General features: G+C 36.8%; 1 protein-coding gene across 4 annotated transcripts in view; it reads right to left on the bottom strand.

The window, feature by feature from the left end:
* CDK14 (cyclin dependent kinase 14) overlaps positions 1-15,095 on the bottom strand; it is a 600,313-nt gene that overhangs the window by 344,980 nt on the left and 240,238 nt on the right. For all 4 annotated transcript variants that reach the window (XR_006211062.1, XM_042966088.1, XM_042966101.1 and 1 more), the window contains exon 6: positions 10,488-10,582. Coding sequence is in view for 3 of the 4 variants with exons in the window: in XM_042966088.1 (XP_042822022.1) it covers positions 10,488-10,582 (95 nt within the window). In the remaining variant the exon portion in view is untranslated. The remainder of the gene's footprint in view (positions 1-10,487; positions 10,583-15,095) is intronic.

Genomic DNA, 15,095 nt, shown 5'->3' with positions numbered 1-15,095 from the left:
TTCTTAACTTAAGAAAAATTGAAATAATTCCTGTGAGGAAAAAAAATCCAAAAAAGTAATATGCAAAATACGTTCTTTCCTTTTCAAAGGAATTCTCTTTTTATTTCTGTTCTTACTTTCCCTATGCTCTCCTTCCAACAGTAAAGTCTCTTTTTCAGTGTACTCTCTTCACATATCACATATTATTTCAGCTTCCCCAATATATGCTTATAGCTTAAATGATGAAATTCAAAATTAAAATAAGAAAAATAATTAAAAAAATTAAAAAGCCCATAGACACGAAGTGAGTTCTCATAAAAGCAGTCACATCTATAGAAAGGTACTCATAACTGTATGTTCTTGTGGATAACCAGGCTTTTACTATAGCAACATTTAGAGACCGTATACACTTCCATCTTAAATCGTGCAAATTAAAATACTAAACTATGATTAGGACTTCCTAATATGGACGGCAATGATATGAAATAAAACTAGAACACAGAGAAGATAGATATGATATCAACTGAAAAAATAAACTGAAATCCCAGCACTCAACATGATAGTGAAAAAACATAGTGGAAAATGACTCAAAAAGATCGGGATTCTTTGTGACATGAGAAAAAGCCATTAGGGTAAAGGATAGAAAAGAAGTTAATTGACTTTGTCCTACCAATTAGACAAAATGAGAAGTTTATAACAGAGCACTGATTGAAAGCAAGCTTGTTTCGTTTTCCTTTCTTTAGTTCATCCTTATGCTTCAGAATTCTTCTATCTTACACCGCCTGCACGTTCAGTCATCCACAATGTTTACATCTGTTCATGTTTGCTGCTCAGATCTGAATGACAACTCACCCCTCTTCGGAATATAAGATCACAGTATGACACTGCATAACCAGTTCTCCATACATGAAACTAAAACATTCTTGAAATTCTTCCATAAAGAAAAGTCCATGAGTCAAATTTGGTTTTCTTACTGTTTTCCCTAAAACACAAATGTGTTCCAGTCCCACAATACAGGAAGATCTGTGACAGCAACTTATTACCCAAATGGCACACAGACACTATCTAGCCTAACATCACAGTCCTTGACAAGACTTCAGCCTCATTAAAAGCAACGGATATATATTTGTATCTCTAGAGCTCAAGGATAATCCCTGGAAGACAGTTCTTACATGTTGGAGGAGAAAAATGAATGAAGGAATGAAGGAACGAATGAATGAATGAATAAGTGAATGATCATAACAAGTTGTGTTTCTCCTTCCAAAAATTATGCCAAATGAAATGAGTTCACATAACAGTTGCAAAAACTTGGGTCAATCCTTTGCTATATAAAGTTTAAGCCACCTGGATTCACACTTCACACAGGAGATGGTATTATGTAGTCACTGGAAAGGGCATACATGGAGTATCTGACATCTTAGCATGAAATTCCTCATCTGCAAAATGGAGAAACCTTCTACTTACTTCATGGTTTTGGTTGGGACAACATGAAATAACATACCTAAATTACGTTATTTCAATTGCCCTACATAGCGTACAGGTTAGGAACCCTTCCTACAGTATTTCTGATATGGATCCACTTACCCTCTATTTGAATACTTTTAGTGGTAAGACATTCATTACACTTTGAGACACTGAAGTTAACTTACGAGTAACACAAAACATTAGCAAATCTTTCCCAGGATTAAGCCAAGACTAGCCTCCCCAGAATTCTCATACTTGGCTTTCCTATCCTGTCTGGAATACACACATTACCTTTCTTCTACTCTCTAGTATGCCTAATCCTCCAGAATAAGTCTTCCTGGCACCATAACTGGTGATATACATGGTTCACAGACCTCCTGCCATCCTAGGTGCATGCTCCTGTTTGCTTCCCTTCGCTAAGGCAAAGAAATTACTAGTCTTTTTCATATGAACTATTTTGAAGTTAACTTCCTCCATCCTGTTTTTCCCTATTAGCTTGGGCTTGTTTATTTTTTTTTAACCAAAAACATTGTTTTACTTATCCTACAGCAATTCAGACTGTAGTTTCTACTCATCATTTTGTCAGATTCTTTTGTCAGATTCTGTTTTGACCCCTGATTCCATCACCCCAAGTGTTAATTATGGCTCCCAGCTATGAAGCCCACAAATAGGTCAAGCACATCATCACCATGTCTTCATCTGAGTCATTAATAAAAATTTCAAACAGAACAAGGTCAAAGACAGTGCCCTCCAGCATACCCTCATAAACTTTTCTCCACCCCGATGTCAATTCATTAATCAATAGGCTTTGGGTGAAGTTGTTTATCCAGTAATAAACTGAAAGAATAATAATCTAACATCTGGATTTCAATTTTATTCTAAGGATGTCATGAGTCCTTGCCACAAGCTTTACTGAAATCAGGAAATAACACTGCTACTTACTAAAAGGGAATGAAGATTATTAGACTTTAATGTACAAAACTCTAGTTTTGAATTTCATTAATGCTCTATAGGGTGCTTACACCTCTATAGATTCAAGAGCTTAGTTCCCCACCACCTGTTAAAAACCACCTTCATTCTTGATTGTTCAAAGATTATACACAATAGTTCTATGAATACACCACCTGTGATTCTTTTCACATTCTAGATGCAATTTATCCAGGACTACATCATAAGCTTATTCTGGTGGATGTTCATGAGGTGTTTTTTGGGGAGAGAGGATTGGAAAGAGCACGGGAGTGAAGTGTCTTCTGTACACAAATGTATTACCTATGTTTGAAGATCCCCTGCTTTATGGCTTTTGGTGGAAGGCAAGGCCCAGCTGCTGTTGCAAAAGCCACTCTCTGAGGGGTGTGTGCAGTCAAAACATGGACATGAGACCTAGTGTCACTTAACCAAACACAACCAACTCTAAGTCAGCAGTAAGAGCTAACAACCCATAGAATCAGGGAGAATATCCACGCTGTTTTGCCATCGTCAGCAGAGGTAATAACATCCAGTTACCCACGACAGTCAGGACAGTGAAATAAGAGACCATGTCTGGAGTCAACATTCCTAGTGGCAACAGTCCCCTAGCATGGTTTTGGCTCTGGTCTGGCTATCCAGCTTCTCACTGCTCCTGCTGATTTTTAAATTCTTCCCAGCAGGTCTGTCAGCCACATGATAGCCTCTCAATAACTTTTCTGTTTAATTCAGCCAAAGAGAATTTCTGTTGCTTGCAAGAGAGAACTCTGACTGGTACATTTGTTCAGAGCAGCCAGACCCTTTAATTCCTCTGACACAACTAGGTGGCTTCTGACTATCCCATTGTCTGAGGCCCACTCTCATTGCTATGGAGTCAGATTTGCTCTAAGTCTTCTGCTTGGAAGAATATTTGCTTTGAGAGAAAAAAAAGACTCTAGATGGAAACTGAAGATGCAATGTAGATAAAAGTAAAGAAAAATAAGGAAAAAAATTTTCTTAATAAAGAAATATTTTGAAACATGAATTAGTAGTTCTGCTTTCTCTCAGTTGTCTGCCTTAACTGGTGAAACTATTATAATCTTTTGTTCTTCCCGCTTCAAATGTCACTCACTCATTCATATCAAAAACATTTGCTAAGTACCTATCACCAGACATGCTGCTAGGCACTGGAGAGGCAGCCCCTGCTCTGCTCTTGCGTTCAGTCTCAGACGAAACAGCTTTATCTGAGTTCATGAATAGTTTCCTTTCTTACTGGTGTTTTCTTTTCAGTATCCTTTCGTTGATAGTTCTTCATCATTATGACCCTTAATGGTAGAATGTCCCAGTATTCAGTCCATAACATTCTCTTCCACTTTCTCTGCTCATTCATTAAAACATATGGTGTTTTAATTACTGAGTATATACAACAAACTAACCCTAAACTTAATGGTTTAAAACAACAACCATCTTATCATTTCTCACAATTCTTGAGTTGCAAATTCAGAAAAGGCATAGCAGGGACAATCACCATGTGATACTTGTGAGCCTGGAATACGGCCCCCTCCCACTCCCCAAATGGCTTATTCAATCACAGATCTGGCAGCCAGCAGCTAGGCTGGCTGGGCAAATGGCTTGGTTAGAGTCTTGTACCTAGAGCCTAACTTCACACTGTGTTTCAGGTACTCAGTTTTCTTCCACACCATCCAGAGCCTCTGGCTCTCCATCTAGCCTCTTCAGCAGGACAACTGGAATTCTAACACAGCTGGTCAGTTTGCTCCAGAGCACAAAAGAGAAGCTGTCAGGACTACAACTGGCACAGTGTCACTTCCACCATATTGCTTTATTGGCTAGAGCAAGCCACAAGCCCAGTCTAGATTAAGGGGTAAGGATTGCACAAGGGTGTGAGTATACAAAGACATGGTTCACTTAGGGTCACTAGGGAAACAGTCACCATACTCGGTGATCCCATACAATCACCTTGTCAAATAATATCTACAGCCCAGGCAACTTCCAAATTTCTACCCTGGATCTCTTTCCAAAATTCCAGACTCATGCACCCAACTGCCTTGTGACATGTTCACTTGCATATGCAATACACATGTCAACCTGTTTGAATGTGAACTGTGTTCTTCCCCACACTGCTTCTTCTGCAGTCTGTCCCATCTTTCCTCACAGCAGCTCCACAATTAGAGTTGCTCAAGTCCAGATCCGTGGGGTCATTCCTGACTGCTCTTCATCTCTCAAATACCACATCAAATTCTATCGGCTCATCCATGAAAACGGATCCTGAATCCAACCACTTGCCTCAAATATATGTGTGTTCCTCCTATATCTCCTTCAGATTTTGTCCCTAAATACTTCTCACCTTCTCAGCAAGGCCTCCCCTAAATACTCCCATTTAAAGTTGTACGTGCATGCACATGTGCACATGTATTTTATCTCATAGGAAGCAGAAACATATTCAACTTCTCCAAGATAGTTTAATCTGGAAACCAGAACAGTGAGGGAGAGCTACAGTTTTTGAGAACAGATGTGGTTTAAAATCATGCAAATTAAAGCATTCCTCATAGATTTAGAAATCAAAATGTATGAGGTAGAGAAACCAAATAATGAGGTAAATTGTGTGGCAGGGGGGAAAGACAGACTGTAACTCTCAGCTGCCGTTCCCATATTTGAACATCACCCACATCTCAGACCATCATATAAAAATGTGAAGATGGTTCTTTATCCTAACACCAGCTATTTACAAGATGAGATGGGATAACAAGGGTTTTGGCACAGAAGCCTTAGCTTTTACCCTTATAACTTACCTGAGTGATTTTACTTGAAAGTCTCTAAGCATTATTTTTCCTCATCAATAAAAAACTGGGTAACAAAAAGCCAAAACTGAGTAATAACAATATGTGATTTAAGTATCTTAAAGGGCTAAAGATGGAATCTCATAGAATAACATGTATAAGAGAGTATTTTGTAGAATAAAAGTACTATAAGAATAACTTATGTGAATTTTGATGATACATCAATCACTTTACATAATTTTTGGAGACAGCTTTTTTCATATGTAATATAGATTGTTTTTACATAATGTTACACATTAGTTTTGAGTATTTTACTAGTTTTACAGCACAGCAAAAAAAAAATAAAGTGATTGTTCCAATGAATATAATGTTTGTTGCTTTTCTTCTTATATATAATAAATATGCAATGAAGAGTTCTGCTACACATACTTTGATCTCATGTTATAAAAACCACAACAGAACAGTTATGCACTTTAATAGTAATATATATTTACATGATCACATGTATTATTAGTATTCATATTTCCACTGATGGAATCTGTTTTAAAATGTTCAGCATGGGGGTGCCTGGGTGGCTCAGTTGGTTGAGCGTCCGACTTCAGCTCAGGTCATGATCTCGCGGTTTGTGAGTTTGAGCCCCATGTGGGGCTCTGTGCTGATAGCTCAGAGCCTGGAGCCTACTTCGGATTCTGTGTCTCCTTCTCTCTCTCTGCCCCTCCCCAACTTGTGCTATGTCTCTCAAAAATAAATAAATGTAAAAAAATTTTGTTAATAAAAAAAATAAAATTTTCAGCATAGTGTTAAATAGGTTAATGTGGCACTTGTCTTTGGGAAAGGAGGGAAGGAAAGAAGGAAGGAAGGAAGGAAGGAAGGAAGGAAGGAAGGAAGGAAGGAAGGAAGGAAAAGAAAGAAAGAAAGAAAGAAAGAAAGAAAGAAAGAAAGAAAGAAAGAAAGAAAGAAAAAGAAAGAAAGAAGCAGGAAGGGAGGAAGGGAGGAAAAAGGGAGGGAAGGAGGGTAGGAGGGAAGGAGGGACAGACCGTAGTTGCTTAACTTTCTATTTAAGTAGAAAAAAATTGTTTGCACTTTCACTGTTTTCTATAGGAATTCTCTTCCAACCTTCTAATGCATGTAGGAAGAAAGAGAGCTATAACAATGTCTTACACCACTGTATAATAAGATCTATTTTTCAAGCTAACTGAGTCATTCCTTGGTGAAAATGCTCTTTCACATTTGACAATAATGACATGAAGGTAGTACTCAAAACAGCACACATTACCGGGGTCCATGTGCTACTTGACTGAGACATGGGCAAATTGAGCAGCATGTTTCCCAGGATGTTGCCAACCTTGCAGCTCACAGATTATATCTACACATTTTGAAAGTGTATAAGAATCTAAATTTTGGACATTTTAGGAGCTTTCCACAGTACATAAGAGACAGCCTACACTAGCAATATCTAATTATCCACTTAACAGTTTTCATAATGACCTCCAAAGTCATTTCTTCCAGTATTCTTTCACATCACTAACAGCTCATCATTTATTCCATTATTCTGGCCCCCTCGCCAGGCTTTTGTGTAACCTAGAATGTCATTCATGGGAATAACACAAAGTAGCTAGGCTTTGAGTTCTCTTTTAAAGCAAAGAACAGAAATACACATACACAGTTTGTACACTATCATAAATAAGAATCTTCCACTTCGTGGAACTCAAATTACATAGGAATCTTAAAAAAAAAAACCTTGAACACTTAACTAAAATCCAAAGAAAAAATCCAATAGTACCTAGTTAATCTTAAATAATTTTTCCTTTCTTTCATATCTAGGGTTTCAATGGTCATAGTATATGGATTTTTCTTACACAGTTTAACTTCATTTCTCTTCCTCAAAAAAAAAAAGGTACTATTAATTACATGGAGTATAAAATCAACACTTTTTAGAAAAACAACTTTGAAGTTAACAATTTTTAAATACGGTAATATTACTAAGTTTAGGAAAGTATACATTAAAATGTTTGGTATTGATTTTAGGGCTTGCTAAATAACAAGGTTCTGTGTGTGTGTGTGTGTGTGTGTGTGTGTGTGTGCGCGCGCGCGCAAGTGTTTTAAGGGTAATAATATAATTTATAAGTTTGCTTTTTAAACTATTTTTTAATGTTTATTTATTTATTTTTTGAGAGAGAGAGAGAGAGAGAGAGCTGGGGAGGAGCAGAGAGAGAGGGAGAAAAAGAAATGCCAAGCAGGCTTTGCACTGTGAACACAGAACCCAATGTGGGACTTGAACCCACAACTGTGAGATCATGACCTGAGTCAAAACCAAGAGTCAGACGCTTAACCAACTGAGCCACCCAGGCACCCCTGTAAGTTTGTTTTATGGAAACTTAAAACATTTCATAATTAAAATAAAATCTTAAATAACTAGGCTTTTGACCAGTCCATAAAAGTCATTTAAACAACAAAGCAGTTTATCTGTATATTTAGGATTTAACTGCCCTCAGGATCTTAAGAGCAGGATAAGGGAGGGTGGTGGAAAGAAAAAGAAAATTTCTTCTTTTCCTCCTCTGACCAAAAGCTCAATCTAAGTAAAGTTGTAAAAATAAATAGGAGATACAACATTACAATTGGGAATCAGAATAATATGGGTCTGAGTCTGTTTTACATGCATGCTACAAGATCCTGGAAAAGTACCTAATCTCCCTAATCCTTAGTTTTCTCCTTTGTAAAGTGCTGATATTCATACTTCCATGAGGCTGTTGAGAATATAAAAAATGATAATGAATGTAAAACCCCCAGCACAATGCTTGGCCTAGAACTCAATAAATTTTAGTTGCTGATTTTTAGTATTGTGGTCATAATTGTCTGAAATATTCTTTCACCTCCCTTTCTGATCTATCACTCATCATCCCAGGCCCTCAGTGCCCTCCTGTTTCCTAGCCTACATCCCTCACCTAGATCTGCTCTAATTCCCAAGGCATTTCGTGCTTTGAAATTACTATTGCCTTTCTACTGCTATGAAACACACCAGAAAAGAGCAGAATTTATTTCTGCTAGATACTGTGAGGAAAGCAATCTGATTAATCCATTAAAATATGTACTAGCTTTAATCTTCTTGAGATATCAGTATGTGTATAAACAACAACCAACAACAACAACAAAAACAGTATAAAAAATAAAACCGGTAGGAAATATTCAAGGGAGTTATTTTTATACTGGATACTTGCCACATAGACCAAAGCTGCCAAGGAATCGACATCTCCTCCACTCTAACTGGGAAGACTCCTGTAAGATATTTCTACAGCCTGGAGCTCTTCCCCACCCCTACCCCAATTCTGATTTCAGAGATCCACTGAAACATTTTACTTAAAATAAACAAAGCCCAAACAAACTTCAGCTGTAGCAACGAAAAGTACTTCACCCAAGAAAGCCAAAGGATAGGAGATGAAAGCAGAAAAAGACAAAGAAAGGAAAGGAAGAAGACAAAGGACAATGGGGAAGTGAGGAAATGGTGGAGTGGGGAACCAAGCAGAGGCAAGGCAGGGCAGTCCTAAACCATAAATGACACATACTTGCCCTATTCTCTGAAAGTGAACAGGTTAAGCTTATCTCCCCCAGAGAAGTCAGGAAGAAAAATGTTGCTTGAAAAGTACCGTATATGTCCACACTATACTATGTGGTTGATTGACCAGGGATGCTCCAAAAGAATTGGGACCAGGGAAAATTTCCCTCACACAAAGAGGAGTGATTGTTTAAAAGTCAGTCTTAATCAGTTAGCAAATACTGCAGGACATGTTTAAAAGTCAGCCTTAATCAATTAGCAAATATTTCAGGACAGTGAATTTCTTTCATGTGGCAACGTCCACAGAATAGAAAATCATCAAATGACATGTGATCTGAAACACACATTTTTAGCCTCACAAATATATTTAGTTTTCTTTTAAGATTTGGAGGACATACTTTCATATTATTTCTGTTAGTTTCTCTATTAATGTAAATGATTTTAGAGGCCAAACTACTTTTATTCCTTTTAGCTTAATTATCTAATTTTGGAAGAGGGAATAAGTACATTTTTGAAATCTATTTTCCATAAAATATAAAAGTTAGTCAAGTATACTAATAAAAATCTAGATTTAATTGCAATATTGCAACTAGATCTACTGGAAAATAGGAAACAAAAATTCCAATTCTAAACCAACTGAATATGTTATTGACTCCAAAATCACTGATTAAACAAAAGAAATTATATTTGCATTGATGTGTGAATCTGCATCCATTCTTGGTAGCATGTAATATATTCAACTGCTCAGCTTTAGCCGTCCTTGTAGTTGCATTACCATATTATTCAAATGTATCTATCATTTATATGTAAATAGAGAAGAGAAATGGCTTCTTCATAAGACAACAATTTTCAAATGATAAACAGACACAGGCAGACATTAGCAAGATAAAAATGCTGCAAATATGCATTCTATTATATATTTTTAAAAAAGGAAACTATTTCAAATTTTTAAAAAAGTAGTGTGATAATTACAAAATGGGATACTAATACATTCACAATACCAACAGCTACTCTTCTCAATAAAAGTCTCCACCGATGTCATTTGTATCTTATAAATTACATGTTCTCAGATCCATCTGTGAAAATTGGGATGTTAATTATCATGGTTACATTTCATGATTCCACAGTTAAATGCTGAAGTGGTGCTACATAAATACCATATGTTTTTCTAAGAGAAATGGAGAAAGATTAATTATGAGTTCAAGTCCAAGTCTTCCAGCAGTAATACTCTCAGCACAATAAGATCATTACATTGTGTGCTATGCAAATTGGAAGTTTTAATTAATAGCTGAAATACCAACTGAGGGGGAAAACTATGAAGTCTAAATTGTAAGTATCAGGCTTTCCTCCATGAAAACAACAACAATTAAAAAAACCACAACCTTAATAAGGATGCTTCTGAGAAACCAGGTTACAAGTCCAAAGGAAAAATAAATTGTCTGTGAACTTCCTTTGATGGAATGATCACCACTGTGCTGTTTAATCCTATTTGATAAACCAAAAAATTACAGCACATCAAAGTAACAACAGGTTATAAAGAGATAATATATCCATTATATATTTATGCTTATAAATATATATCTATATCTATAAATAATATATCTTAACATTTTTCTGGATTTTTCAAAACTATGCAAACTTACTGGATGAAATACTCACTTCAGTATATAGCAACCTAAATAAGAAACTCTATGATAATATTACAAGAATTTTATTTATATTTGTAAAATCTGAATTCTTATTTTACTCACCACATATTCAAACACAAGTGTCAGCGTCTCCTTGGTGTGGATGATGTCATGAAGCAGAACTATGTTAGCATGTTTTAGTCCTTTTAACAGAGAGGCTGTAAAACAAAATAGAAAAAGAGACAATGCGTAACAATCAACTGATATATTTCATCATCATTTTTCCATATCAATATCTATTTTTCCATTTTCCAAGCCGAAAACTATTCAGAATCAAGGACAGAGGAACAGGGTTTTCATTTAGATGAAGATCCCCCAATTATTTCACTTGTTATTTGTTAATAACCTCTAGGTAGAGTCCACTATAAGCAGAGGACATACTTGGTATGATTTCAATTGTTTGAAAATTGTTAAGGTTTGTTTTATTATAAGGATATGCTTGATCTTGGTATACATGCCAGATGTATAGAGAATATATATTCTGCTGAACTTGGGTGGAAAGTTCTATAAATGCCAATTAGATTCTGTTGGTTGATCGTGTCCTTCAATTCTTCTATACACTTGCTATTTTCTGCATAATGGTTCTATTAGTGACTAAGAGAATTGTAATTGGGGATTTGTCAATTTCTCATTTGAATTCTGCCAGTTTTTGCTTTGTGTATTTTGAAGCTCTGGTGTTTACTAGATATACATTTGGAATTGCTATGTTTTCTTTGTGAACTGGCTCCTATATCCACATATAATGTCTCTCTTTGTCTTTGGTAATTTTCTTACCTCTGTGCCTGTTTTGTCAGATATTAATATAACCACTTCAGCTTACTTTTGATGGTGTATCTGTTTACATCTTTTAACCTACCAAAATCATTATATTTGAATATATAAGTGTTTTATAGACAACATATCATTGGGCCATGTGTTTTTTAAATCCATTCTGTCATGGGGTGCCTGAGTGGCTTAGTCGGTTAAGTATCTGACTTCAGCTGAGGTCATGATTTTGCAGTCTGTGAGTTCAAGCCCCATGTCGGGCTCTGTGCTGACAGCTCAGAGCCTGGAGCCTGCTTAAGATTCTGTGTCACCCACCCTCTCTCTCTGCTCCTCCCCCACTCATGCTGTTTCTGTCTCTCAAAAATAAATAAATGTTAAAAAAAAATTTAAATCCATTTTGCCAATCTCTTTTAAGTGATATTTAGGCCATTTATATCTAATGTAAATATTAGTATACTGGGTCACCTGACATTTGAATCTATTTTCCCTTGGACATCATGTAATTTACACTTCATTTCCAATTTGACTTTTCTTTTATATTTCCTGGGAGTTCAAATAACTTACTTCATTTCATTTTGGTTTTTGTACATTTTTCTTCTGAGCTTTTATATTACCAAGTCAAGGTGGGATTTTTAGGTTTCATACACCCAAGAGCCTGAATGAGAAAATTTAATTTAGATTACCATATTGTGTACAGTTTTCTTCAATTTATGGTTTTTTTTTTATTTGAGAGAGAGAGAGAGAGAGCGAGCACATGAGTGGGGGAGAGGGGCAGAGGGAGGAAGGGAGAGGGAAAAGGAGAAGGAGAGGGAGAGGGAGAGGGAGAGGGAGAGGGAGAGGGAGAGGGAGAGGGAGAGGGAGAGGGAGAGGGAGAGGGAGAGGGAGAGGGAGAGGGAGAGAGAATCTTAAGCAGGCTCAGCATGGAGCTCAATGCAGAGCCCATAATCCCAAAACCCTAAGATCATGACTTGAGCCAAAATCAAGAGTTGGACACTTAACCAACTGACTTGCCCAAGAGCCCCTATGGTTGTTTTTTGAAAAGCATTTTTATGAGCTGAAATGCATTGTTTTATATTTTCTGAGTTTTTGCAGCAGTTTTATACAGATGTATTTGATCTATTTCTATTCATCCAAAGTGCTGTGCTCTTAGTTTGAGAGTCCTCTCTTCTCTCTGCTATGTAGTTATTACGGATGGTACAGGTGGGAGAAAGGGAAAGAGTTTGGGGTGTTTTGTTTCTTTTTCATTTCTATAGGATCCTTAATTTCTCCCTTGTCTTTCCTTCTTTACTTTCACTGCCATGTCTTCAAGGGGTACTACCCTTTTGCTATATATCTGAATCTCTCCCATAGGCAATACTTTCCAATGCCTGCCAGTTCCAATCCCATTCAGTTTTGATCTTTTCTATAGTCACTGCTGTGAACTACACGGAGACCCAGTTTTCTCTTTCCAGACTGATTCTGTCTGTGCTTTCATCTCAGCTCTCCACATCCCTCTATTCTTTTTCACAGTCTCTTAAACCTGTCTAAAGCTTCCCTTGTCCCATTCTGCAACCACAGACTTGTGGCATCTCCTAATGTTTTTAAAGATGTGGGTCATGTGCACTTTTAATTGGTCTCTCTGTTGGATTTATAACTTTTGGAGAAGTGGGAGTGGAAGGATTCAAGACTAGGCAGCCATCATTCACTGTCCTCTAAACTTCATGTCCAAGATCAAAGCCTGATACATAGTAGCAACTCAATAAATTTACTGATTGTCATTCATTTAGGTTCCCCAGTGGGGACACACACACACACACACACACACACACACACACACACACACACACACTTTGAATATTCCTTGAAGAGTCTGCTACCATCTGGCAGCTCCTCCTCCTTCGATTTATCTTCCTTTTACTATACGACCAGCACTAGCCCCAGATCTCAGTCTATTACAGATAACACTCATTTTCTTTCTTTCTTTTTTTTTTTTTTTGGTAACACTCATTTTCAACACAAGGCCCTTTGATATCGACCGTTCCAAAAATTCAGAGAAGACTGGCTAACACTGTTGTCAATTTCAAGACCTGGGGAAGGAATAGCTGATTCTACCTCTTAAATTCCATTCCTTCCTCCACACAAGGCTCCTCTTTTTTTTTTCTTAATTAAAAAAGGGAATGAGACAACGCCACTCCCCCCATAATCAGACTCACTGCAACACTGCTTACCACAAATAAATGAATACCTTTAGATTTCCCTTTTTATAAATAATACCACAAAGGACATAACCGAGTTTTATATATATATATATATTTATTCCTTTAGAATTATCTCCCTATAATGAATCGTGAAAAATGGAACTGCAGAGTAAAAAGACATGAAATATTTACAAGACATTACTTATTAATTAAATAATAAGTGGATTTAGTCTCACATCTTTCAAACCCTGTTAAGAATAAAAGAACCATGGAAGACAGGAAAAAAAATATGCACGTAATAATGCACCATGGAAGTAACCAATCTTATCAAATAACCAAAACCCCTATTAAGTAGGTATATGAGAATTTTATATACTATAAGCACAAGTATTAATTTAAGGATAAACTCTTTTTCATCCCTCAGTAAGACCAGAAATAAACGGAATTATTTCCCCCTAGATCAGTGACCATTCGAGCACGATACTCAAAGAACAGGAGTTTCCCTCTATCATTATTTATTTTAATTAATCTTCAATTTTTGTTTTTGGTATACAAACTGAAGAGAAAAACAAAAAAAAATATTTTGCATGTGTTCTGTCAAGAACTTGTAATCATTCATTTATTCATCAAGAATTTATTAAGAACCTAGTTCCTGACACTGGTGGCCCCTGGATAAATTCTTGATACCCAATAATACTGCAAAACCACATCTTTTAAAAAAGATTTCTAACACCAAGCATAAATCCTAATTTAAACCTTGGACTTTGGGTGATAATGACGTGTTAGTGTAGGTTCATCAGTTGTAATGAATGTACCGTTCTGGTGAGAGATGTTGATATCAGGGGAGGCATAGGGGCAGCAGTGGGGAAGAGGTAAGTGGTGGTGGGCAGGGGTTGTATGAGAACTCTCTGCACTTGCCATTCAATTTTGCTGTGAACCTAAACCTGTATTAAAAAAATAAAGTCTAGGGGCACCTGGGTGGTTCAGTCGGTTAAGCATCTGACTTCAGCTCAGGCCATGGACTCTGGTCATGATCTCATAGTCTGTTGAGTTCAAGCTCTGCATTAGGCTCTGTGCTTAAAGCTTAGAACCTAGAGCCTGCTTCAGATTTCTGTGTATTCCTCTCTCTCCACCCCTCCCCTGCTCACACTCTGTCTCTGTCACTCTCTCTCAAAAACTAAAATTAAAATTAAAACATTTTTTAAAATAAATAAAGTCTATTGGGGTGCCTGGGTGGCTCAGTTGGTTAAGTGTCTGACTCTTGGTTTAGGCTCAGGTCATGATCTTACGGCTCATGAGTTGTATCCCCACATCTGGTTCTGCACTGACAGTGCAGAGCCTGCTTAGGATTCTCTCTCTCCCAATCTCCCTGCCCCTCCCTTGCTCAGGCTCTATTTCTCTCTCTCTCTCTCTCTCTCTCTCTCTCTCTCTCTCTCTCTCTCTCAAAATAAATAAATAAACATTAAAAAAATAATAAAATCTATTAAAAAATAAAAATAAAGAGATGTACCCATGTTCCAACATACTTAAAAAAAGCAAGTCTGGAGTATTTACTATTTTTATTCAGAAGAAAAATGATATTTTAGAGATGTAATCACCATACAAAACGGGCTGCAGTAGGCATCTCCCTGAATGGCAGAGAAGGCATACAGACCAAGTTCTAGGATGACCTCAATGAATGCGAGCAGTTATGAGAGCTATTGTTATCGCTATGAATTTCTATAGATTT

Source organism: Panthera tigris, chromosome A2 (genome assembly GCF_018350195.1).
Source record: "Panthera tigris isolate Pti1 chromosome A2, P.tigris_Pti1_mat1.1, whole genome shotgun sequence".
Taxonomy (NCBI): Eukaryota; Metazoa; Chordata; class Mammalia; order Carnivora; family Felidae; genus Panthera; species Panthera tigris.
This window is presented reverse-complemented; position numbering and strand designations above follow the sequence as displayed.